At 37.8% G+C, this 11,075-nt stretch overlaps 1 protein-coding gene across 5 annotated transcripts in view; it reads right to left on the reverse strand.

Annotated features, from left to right (window-relative positions):
- Window positions 1-11,014, reverse strand: part of DYNC2H1 (dynein cytoplasmic 2 heavy chain 1) — a 163,479-nt gene extending 152,465 nt beyond the window's left edge. For 2 of the 5 annotated variants that reach the window (XM_039356271.1, XM_039356270.1), the window contains exons 1-5: window positions 7,389-8,026; window positions 4,469-4,639; window positions 3,931-4,066; window positions 3,244-3,362; window positions 1,343-1,487 (exon numbers count right to left, since the gene is read on the reverse strand). In XM_039356271.1, the coding sequence (XP_039212205.1) occupies window positions 1,343-1,487; window positions 3,244-3,362; window positions 3,931-4,066; window positions 4,469-4,639; window positions 7,389-7,589 (772 nt within the window). In that variant the 5' untranslated portion in view covers window positions 7,590-8,026. Of the gene's footprint in view, window positions 1-1,342; window positions 1,488-3,243; window positions 3,363-3,930; window positions 4,067-4,468; window positions 4,640-7,388; window positions 8,027-10,818 lie in introns of those variants that run through there. The other 3 variants (XM_039356267.1, XM_039356268.1, XM_039356269.1) reach the window with 3 other exon arrangements.
- Window positions 11,015-11,075: the final 61 nt, after the last annotated feature.

Below are 11,075 nucleotides of genomic sequence, written 5' to 3' on the forward strand. Positions count from 1 at the left end.
TATCCCTCCCCCTCTGTAGAGAGAGGGCTGTTCAGTTTTGACATAGATGGCCTCTTTGACCCCTCTTTCAAACTCGTGATTCTCTCTGTCCGCATTTCTGCTACTAAAAGTCCGCATTTTGGACAGAGAGGACCACTGATTTGAAAGAGTGCACCTATATCTAAATAAAAATACTACACAAAAAGTTCAACCACCTTTAGAAGGGCTCATAAAAAAGGAAAGTTTTAGTTTCTTTTAATATTTTGATAAATTGGGCTCCAGGCATAATCCTCATAGTTTGCTTCCAGAGGACTAGATCTAAATGAGGAAACCTCTCAATGGGGATGTGGTTTGTTAGAATTTAAAGTACCATGGCTAAAGGACAAGGTCAGGCACAAGCTACAAACCATTTTTTCAAATAAATGGATATGTCTATATGTAAGATCCTATGAATCAGCATAGTAACGTCTATTGGTAATTTTTATGAACACTCAGCCAAAATAGGATTCATAATAGAAAGAAATAGGGGTTGTTTGGGAGAAGAGTACACAGTACAAACAGGACTGTTCTGTACTCAGATCGCAGAGCATAGATAGACATTAAGTAACAAGCCATCAGGTTGTTGTTAAATCCAGACACAGGACAAATCAAAGAATGAACCAGATGTTTGGCCATTTGGTGATAAAAAACTGTCTATAGACATTTTTAAAGAAAATCCATCATTGATTTGAACTCCTAAGCTTCTTTCCATCAAGGAAGCCCATAGCTGCCAGCCTTAAAAACAAGTGGGTGAAGACGCATCTCAGGCTTGTTCAGTTTGAGATGGGATTCAGAAATGGATGACCACATTATGCCATTCAGAAGAAAGGTAGAGAAATCTACCCAGAATTTTCAGCATATGTATGATAAATAACCTAGGGAAGGAAAAAAGGGAAGGACCCAAAGGAAGTGCTTGTAAAGTTAATCAAAAGCCTTGCCATTTGAACTCAGGAATCACACTGATGAAGAAAAATGTTAGGAGACAAAACCATTCTTCTCAACAGAAAAGGTTTGTGATGTAAAACCCAAGAATAGGGTATCATTTGCACCAAGAGAAATTAGGTAGCATAATAATATTTGATGGTTCAAAATATCAAATGCCAAAAACCAATCTAAGGACCTCAACACTCAAAAGAGATGCTTTATCTTGGCTGGCAGAAGATTGTATGGAAGTTAAACAATAAAAATTCAAATAACTTATTCCATATAACTTTCCCTTGTCAGGCAGTCATCACACTCAAGCACTATGAAAATAATGGGGAAGTACATACAAAAAAGTCAAGTTAGCCAACTGTTCAGGAGGGCTTTTTGTCCAGAATTTTACCTATGACATCCAAAAGGTTCTTCATGCGCGACTGTGGAAAAGGCTCATGATCAGATTGCCTCCAGACATCATCAACAATGTCCCGTGTCGTCTCCATTAAATCCACAACCTCAAATAAAGATAAGCTGTCCAAATTGTAATAATCCTAGAAGCATGATACATAATTTAAATATATAATTTCCAACAGGTATATTGGGGCTGCAATTATTCAGAAATATTTCTATGAAAATGTTGTATAGTATGTGCTGCCTGCCATCCATATCTCCAAATACCTACTTCTAACTGCTCAGCATGACTTTTCCCAACTCCCTACAGTCCTTCCCATCTGCCTCAGTGTCTCAAACTACCTTGTGACAAACTTGCCCATTCACCTCACCAAATGGGTAAAAGAGCAGTTGCTTCCTTGTCCTGTTCCTGTCAAGTGCAAACAATTCCAAAAGAAATGAAGATGCTGGCTGAAAAGTGTGCTATGACACTGGGAAAAAGAGTCTGTGCCTTTTGCCCTTTTGATAAAGAAGAATGGGACAGCTGTGGGTGGGGGATGAGGAGGAAATTTCTTAATTAAAACAACAAAACAATGTTTGAACGGCCACATCTGAGCTCTACCTGCCCATTTTCAGTGTCTGCTATGTCATTAAAAGGTTAGTGAGACCTTTATGCCATAGTGGTCACACAGATCTGATTTATGCTGATCTCAGGAAGTACACATTATTGATAATCTAACTGGGGAGCTAAGTATGACAAATGCTGCCATTATTTATTAAATATCCTAATAAGGACAAAAATCAAAAGTTCAGAGAGCAGAAAACCTCCTGTTTTCTATGATGAGTTAAAATCATTATTGAAACATTTCTTCAAATGTCATTATCTATATGTAAAATGCTAATTTTCCTATAGAAATTCATGAAGATATATTTTCAAGCAAAGATTACAATTTAATGAAAACCAATACTTGTATATGAAGGTTCATCTGTATACAACTCAGTTCTATTATAACTGATTCCATGAATCTACCACATATAATAAAACTAGACTGCTTTATGATTTACAGTGAGCATAAAAACAGAAGCAATGCAGCAGTATATTGTTTTGATATCATAATGTAGCTTCCCTGATACAAAAGCCCTTCAGATTTCTGCATGGCAGTATGGCTGTGGTAAAAAAATCTGAGAGGCTGTCAATGTATGTAGGAAGTTGGGGAGATTTGTGAATTAAACATTCAGCTTTGTTTGATAATTTTTAATTATTTGTTTTTATTCATTTGATCATTATTTAATTTTTTATTTGGAGATTATTTGTTTGATAATAAATCTTTTTGGGGGAGGGGGCCCTAGAATGGTCGATATTCACTTCTGCTCCACAAACTATATTGGCTACCATCCAGGTACAGTTCAATATGCTGGTTATGACCTTTAAATCCCTTAATGGCATAGGTCCAGCCCACTTGATGAACCATCTTGTCCCGCTAGAACAAGCCTGCCCCACTCATGCTGGCAGAGGGTCTACTATAGGTTCCATCGGTCAAAGAACTCCAACTATCAGATCCAGAAAAGCCTTCTCTGCTATAGTACTCGCTCTCCTAGATGAGATCTGCCTCCACCCTCCTATCCTTTAAGACCTGGCTCTGCCGGTTGGTCTGGAGACCCAATGGGTGACTACCACACAAAAGATGCCTACTAGATTGATAGCAAACCCCACCTCCCCCCTCATTCCCTGCTTCCCTACCCACCCACATCACTGTATTCTCAATGTTTTTTCATTGCTTATTGTTCCATTATTTTGCTACTGTTATGTTTACACTTCTTTTCATTTCTCCATTGTTATTGTTTTAAACCACCTAGAGTAGCCCCACAGCAAGATAGGTGGCAAATAAATTTAACAAATAAATAAATGTTACACACATATGCAATGGCTTCAAACAGCTCTTTAAAATGAGACGCTCTGTCCTTGCTACATGATTTACTTCCATGTTGAGCACGCTCTGTCCAGAATTGAAATTCATCATTTGGGCAAAGTATAGCTATAAAAAAACAAATATTCAATTGACTGTATAGCAATCAAGTAGAAGATCTTTAACAGCTACAGCATATATTTTAGTAATTTACTCCACATAAATATATTATGAGCCGAGGTGGCGCAGCAGTTAGAGTGCAGTACTGCAGGCCATTTTAGCTGACTGTGTTCAGCAGGTCAGCGATTCAAATCTCACCGGCTCAAGGTTGACTCAGCCTTCCATCCTTCCGGGGTAGGTAAAATGAGGACCCAGATTGTTGGGGGCAATGTAAATATATATATATACATTGCTTACTGGTGTACACCGCTTAGAGAGTGCTTGCACTTAAAGCGGTATATAAGTCTCATAAATAAATTAAATAAATAAATATTATGCCATATTACAAAAACACTAATCTATCTATGATTCTGCATATCATCATTCTAATGTTCTTATCTGAAATACTATTGAAATAAATAGAACATTTTATTTATTATACACTTTCTATGCCTACTCACTGGACTATAAATGACAAACAGTTTCTCACTATATCTAATTTAAAATTTAGAGTTTATAAATATAAAGCATTATATACCTTGAACATCATCTTCCCGATATTTTGCTCCTGTATAAGCAGTATCTGTTTTCCTTAGAACAGAACTTAAGCCAGCTTCTAACTCCCTCAAAAGAGTTTGCAATTTTGGATCAAAGTCTTTACTCCATTTTTCATCCTAAAATAAAGATTTTAGATTACATAGCTTTTCTATCAAAACTACATAACTACACTATCATAACAATTTTCTCTATTTAATTGTGCATACATTATTATCTCATTCTTTGGTTGTTTTCTTAGTGCTGAAACATAGCTGACATTATTCTTAACAGTGAATTAAGTTACATTAATTATAAGGAATATAACTGTAGCCGTACCAGACTTGTATGTAATTAACCGTTAACAAATAATTTTGAATGGTAACGACAAGAGAAAGCTACTTTCTATAAATTAAAACTAGTATTATGTCAAAGCAATGAAGTAAAGTCTATGATAAAAGAACTATAAGAAAATAGTACGTTTTCAATGTATGAGAAAAATCCTGTGATTTATTGAAACAACCTGGATTCTGCATACTCACTTTCAGTAGTACCGGTGCAAATACCTGTCGCACTGCTTGATAAAGCATATTAACTGGAGAATCTAACATAGATGATACAAGAATATTGGTGTGAAGATTATCTTCTGTAATAACATGTGGTCGCAGCTTGAAGAATACCAGCATTTTGTCTTCAGAATTGCTAGCTTCAACCTGCATAAATGTGAACCACAGAAATTAATAGGAACTATTAAACAGAAAACTAATTCAGCATTATGACAATATTTGTAAATTATTAAAAGTTTAGGGCACACTCTACAAATATTAAACTTTCCTATCTCAAGAGAGGAAAAACAAAAAAAATGAGCTACATTTTAATATTGGCAATATCATATACAAAGAAAAGCAAATAAGGAAAACAGGATTTACTTTAAAAATACTAGAGTAGAATGTGACTTTTTAATCTAAACCAAAAAGCACAGATACATAAATATGTATTTTGGTAAGATAAATGGTGCGACACATAGAGAAAGCAATATATGTTTCCTCCCTCTTTTTAATGAAAGGATTGTTTATAATATTACATTTAAAAATCATACTAAGAAATAAATGACCTACATGTAAAAGGATGTGGGTTGATGCCTTAAGAATACAGTTATAAAGCTGCCTTACAAACATTAGGCTTACAACTGTTCTAAATGAAGACATGGCTGGTTCTAGCTTACCATTCTGCATGAATCCAACCTCTCTGGTTTATTCAACAGTACAACGTTTAAACCAGCTTAATGAATCAGAGCATCAGTCCATCTAGACCACAGGTGTCAAACTCACAACGTCACATGATGTTCACGACGTATCACAACTTTTTTCCCATTGCTGGCAATGGAGTGGGCACGGTTTTGCCATGATGCATCCGGCCCGCGGGCCAGCAGTTTGACACCCCGATCTAGACCATTATAAACACTATGAGCCAGCAGTGTGCTGCAGCTGCCAAAAAAGCCAACACAGTGCTAGGCTGCATTAACAGAGGGATAGAATCAAGATCACATGAAGTATTAATACCACTCTACAATGCCTTGGTAAGGCCACACTTGGAATACTGCATCCAGTTTTGGTCACCACGATGTAAAAAAGATGTTGAGACTCTAGAAAGAGTACAGAGAAGAGCAACAAAGATGATTAGGGGACTGGAGGCTAAAACATATAAGGAACGGTTGCTGGAATTGGGTATGTCTAGTTTAACAAAAAGAAGGACGAGGGGGACATGATAGCAGTGTTCCAATATCTCAGGAACTGCCACAAAGAAGAGGGAGTCAAGCTATTTTCCAAAGCACCTGAAGACAGGACAAGAAGCAACAGGTGGAAACTAACCAAAGAGAGAAGCAACCTAGAACTAAGGAGAAACTTCCTAACAGTTAGAACAATTAACCAGTGGAACAACCTGCCTCCAGAAGCGGTGAATGCTCCAACACTGGAAGTTTTTAAGAAGAACTGGACAGCCATTTGTCCAAAATGGTATAGGTTTCCTGCCTGAGCAGGGGGTTGGACTAGATGACCGCCAAGGTCCCTTCCAACTTTATTATTATTATTATTATTATTATTATTATTATTATTATTATTATTATTATTATTATTATTACTACTACTACTACTACTACTACTACTATTACTACTACTACCTGGAAGCAACTATTCATGAATTTTTCCTATCTTACAATACAGTATTTCAATTGTATCTTAGATTACCTGCATCAAAAGTATGACTTATATTACAGACTAATAAATAACTCTATGATGCACTCACTATATCAATAGGATATTTTGATATAGGTATACATATATATGCTATGTATAAGGGCACAACATTAATCTACACAAAAAGTAATACAAGTAATCCTCAACTTACAATTCATTTAGTCACCATTCAAAGTTACAATGGCATTGAAAAAAGTAACTTATGACTGTTTTTCACACTTACAACCATTGTCACATTCCGTGGTCATATGATTAAAATTCAGACACTTGCAACAGGCATATGTTGCAGCGGAGTGTGCAATTGCAGTGTCCCGGGGTTATGTGATTGCTTATCAGAAGGACGCAAAAAATAATCAAAGTCAATGGGGAAACCAGATTCACTTAACAATGATGTTACTAACTTAATAACTGCAGTGATTCACTTAACACTGTAGCAAGAAAGGTAGTAAAATGGGGCAAAAGTCACTTAACAAATGTATCACTTGGCAATAGAAAGTATGAACTCAATTGTGGTCATTAAGTTGAGGACTATCTGCATTTCCTCCATATGGTATATGTGTGTGCACTCACACACATACGTATATTTATACATACATATACACACTCCTTCCTCCATGCTCCATATTTGTTTGTTTTTAATCATTTAGTCTTGTCTGACTCTTGGTGACTTTATAGGCAAGCGCTTTCCATGCTACCCTGTCAAGCACAGCTTCTTTCAATTGTTGGGTGTTCAACTTTGTATCAGATTTGATGTTATCAAGCCAGTGTGTTCTTTGCTTGCCCCTTTGTCTTCTTCCACTAACCATTTCTAGCACCAATGATTTCTCCAATGAATTTGCAGCATGACATAGCCATGGAAATCAGAAATAGTCTTATGATTTTAGCTTCTAGTGATGTGTCTGGATTTATACAACTCTCTGTAGGTTACTCTGGCTGTCCATAATATACGTAGTAATTTACACCATCACCACAGTTCAAAAGCATCAAGTTCAAAAGCATCAGTTCTTCAATCAGTCATTCTTAGTGTCCAACTCTCACACCCATACCTCTTTATAGGGAAGAGTCTAAGACTATTGCTCTAACTAGCCTTTTTGTATTTATATCAATATCTCTGCATTTATACACAGAGAGAGAAATATTAATAAATAAAAGGTGGAATAAATATCTAACACTGATAACAATATAATTTAAAAGGACGTCACAGTACCTTATTTGAGACAACAATTTGGTCTTCTGAGTGCTGCACACAGAGAAGAAATTCGTTGCCATCATCCAAAAAGTTGGCCAGTTCCGGACTGGCAGAGAGGGGTGCCAGGCTCCCATACGACGGCAGCCCAAAGTAGTTACCAGCAGTGGCCGAAATGAAAATCTTCCTCTTGTCGCCATCACCGTCCCCATCGAGAGGCATGACAGTCGCGACTCTGGAGCTCCGCTTAGGAGAACGGAGACAAGTCCTGCAAACGCTGCGGAAAAGCCGAGAGCCGCTTTTTAACCAAGGCGTCCGCCCTTTTCCCCCATCCCAGGAAAAACAGAAGAATTTAAGAACATTGTTTTAGAGAACAACGTGAAGAGAAAATGGAATAGTCAGGATCAAGAGGAGGACCCGAGATGAAGGAGTAACGCGAAGGAAACGGAAGGAGGCTCGCTTCCCTTAAAAAAGAACAAGGACCATTATATAAGGGTTTCCTTTGCTTGAAGGACTGCTATTCTGTACCGGCGGGGACGGACACCAGGCTGCCGCGAAAGGTAAGGAAGAAACGCCTGTTTGATTTCTGAGGCACCCGGCGGGCAGCGTTGCTAGGCCCGGTTACTAGGGCAACCAAAATGGCGGACGCCGCCTAATGCTAAGACGCGTGCCTTAAGGGTGTATCAAGCGATCCTCATCCACTTCTCCAGAACCCTGGAATACAGTAAACCCAATCGGTGTGATAGGTAATCGCTAGATGTGTAACTCACGCTGCTTTGGGTGGATGCTGCGCGAGCGACATTAAATGTGCACGATTAACGTAGAATGGCCCTACAGATGTGTTGCATTACGAGTGCCATCATTCATGTCCCAAAAAAAGCATTGTTGGGTGGAAGTGATGAGATATGTTGTCTGGAGGACAATAGTCTGGAAGGGGTTGTTATACTGCGTGGAGAATCTGTTGAGTCTACAGATAGTTGAACTACACAGCCCAGCAGCCGCCAACTACTGGTGAAGGACTCTGGGTGCTGCATTTTAGGAAATACATGGAATATAAACTGGGTAGAAATAGTGTCATCTGTTGATGTTCTGTATCACAAATGAACTTCCAGTTTGCTTCCATTTCCTCTATCACTAACGCTGACATTAAATATGTTAGACTTTCAAGAAATAGGTAATATTATGCTTTGCTCACTAATCTCATAAAAGCTACACTTCTCTGAAATTAGTTGTACGCCTCACTAAACTGAGACTTGATTAAAAATATAGTTCTATTTTGTTACATCCTCTCATTAGAGGATAAAACCACAATTACAAACCATTTATCCTGATCTGAAAACACAAAACTCCACAACACTTTAATTCATTTATGAAAGCATATGCGGATTTATTTCAACTACCAATCTTTCTGATGAAGCTCAAGGCAGTACACATAGTTCTCAAATTTAATCACAATTATGTGAGATAAATTGGGCTGAAAGTTTATGCTTACCCTTAAATCATTATATGATCCATTTTCTAATGATAAAGAAAATTTGGGTCTTATTGGTTGCAGCCCTGCAATTTAACCATCACACTTGTTAATTACATTTTGACTATGCACTGTATATTTTTGAATGCCAGAAATCATGTTTCTATTTAATGCTTATACAGTTTTGCCATCAAAGAAAACTTTCCACTTTTAACTATCTTTAAACTGTATCCAAACATTTACAAGGATTCTTTTCTCACTGCTGAAATTGTACACATGCCTGCCCCAACATGATGCTGTTAGGAATCATCTATCTTCAAATGTTATAACCCAGATGTCCATGGTGCAGTATCATGGGAATACCCTTTAATACATCTGGAGGATCACAAATTGGGAAGAGGCATTATATATATCTTGCTAAATGATACAGCATAATATAATACAATTTTTTTTGTTTCTTCATTCATATACCTCTAATTACTTTACCATAAAGGAATTTTGACATTCTCCTTTACTGGAGAAAGTGATGCAAGCATCCCTTGATTTTATTCACCATTGTTCAGACTTTCAAGACTGATGTCAGCCCTTCAAGATAGGCCAAATCAGGAAAGACTGCAGGGATTCCAAGAATGCTACGTACTTTATTGTTGTAGTAGGATAAAATAACAAACTAACTGAAAACCTGGCAAGTTTTTATCTGTCCATCTTATACAGTGCTAAACAATTTTTTTTCCTCAAGATTGCTTCAATCTCTAGATTATGTATAATTTTTTCTGCAAGTCTCTTCTTAGCAGTTCTTTCATACCTTCCCCAATGGCATCTATCTTTAAACTCCTTTACACTTACAGTATAATATTGATTTATTTTGCCTTCAGGCAGTTTTGACTCCTGGCAACTACATAAAGTCCCTGAAGTTTTCTAGGCTGTATTTTCAAAAGTGATTTTACCCCTAATGCCTTTCTAGGGCTCAGTGAAAATAACTCACCCAAAAATATATTTAACATTCAAAAAAAAGCATTATCTAATATGCTGGGCATATAACTCTGGGTGGCATACAAATCAAAATACGTGTATGTTTTTATGGCTGTATACAATATTAAAAGCAACAATACTATCAATAGAGATTCAGCTTCATCTTCATTATCATGAAGCTGAGGTGGCGCAGCAGTTAGAGTGCAGTACTGCAGGCCACTTTAGCTGGCTGTGTTCAGCAGGTCAGCAGTTCAAATCTCACCGGCTCAAGGTTGACTCAGCCTTCCATCCTTCCGGGCTGGGTAAAATGAGGACCCAGATTGTTGGGGGCAATGTAAAATAAATATATATATATATATATATATATATATATATATATATATATATATATACACATTGCTTACTGGTGTACACCGCTTAGAGAGTGCTTGCACTTAAAGCGGTATATAAGTCTCATAAATAAATAAATTTGGTTTGCAAAGTTTGACCCCAACTATTTAAACCATAACTTAAGAATTTGTGCAAGCTCAGCAAACTGTTTTAATTAGAAATAAACCAAACAAGCTAACCATGGCTGGGCATGAGATGAAAACCCAACCAGAAACTGGGAATAGTTCCCTTTGACGTCTGAAAAGATACAGGTAGTCCTCAACTTACGACCATAACTGAGGTCAAAATTTATATTGCTAATCAGAACATCTGTTAAATGAGTTTTGGCCCATTTCTTGCTGTTGCTAAGTGAATCGTTGCAGTAGTTAATAACCTGGGTAAGAAAAGCTGGCCTTCCCCATTGGCTTTGTCAGAAGGTGGCAAAAGCTGATCACATGATCTGAGGGCACTACAACCATAGGAACCAGTTGCAAATTTTGCTCACGTGACCATGAGGATACTGTAATGGTGGGAAGTGTGAAAAAAGCTCATAAGTCACTTTTTTACAGTGCAAACAGTTGTACAGTTACACTATTTACAGAACGGCCACTAAATGAACTGTTCTAAGGCGAGGACTACCTCTATCCATGAGTCTCTGCTGAATTAGGCGGGATGATGTCTTGCCTGTCTCGGGAAAGCCCTTATTACGGGCTCACGAGCTGCCCCAGGGAGAAATTCACGCCCGGTCCGGCCCGGCCCCTCTCAACTCACGTCACAACATCTCCCCAGTGACGCGCGCAAACGCTCCCAAAAGGTGGGGTTAATAACGCGGCGGCACCGTCCCCGTCTCTTAGCTCCGCCCGGGAGTAGGCGGGGCGAATGGGTGCCAGTCCAGA

Source organism: Crotalus tigris, unplaced genomic scaffold (genome assembly GCF_016545835.1).
Source record: "Crotalus tigris isolate CLP2741 ecotype Arizona unplaced genomic scaffold, ASM1654583v1 scf7180000018809.685583, whole genome shotgun sequence".
NCBI classification, from domain to species: Eukaryota; Metazoa; Chordata; class Lepidosauria; order Squamata; family Viperidae; genus Crotalus; species Crotalus tigris.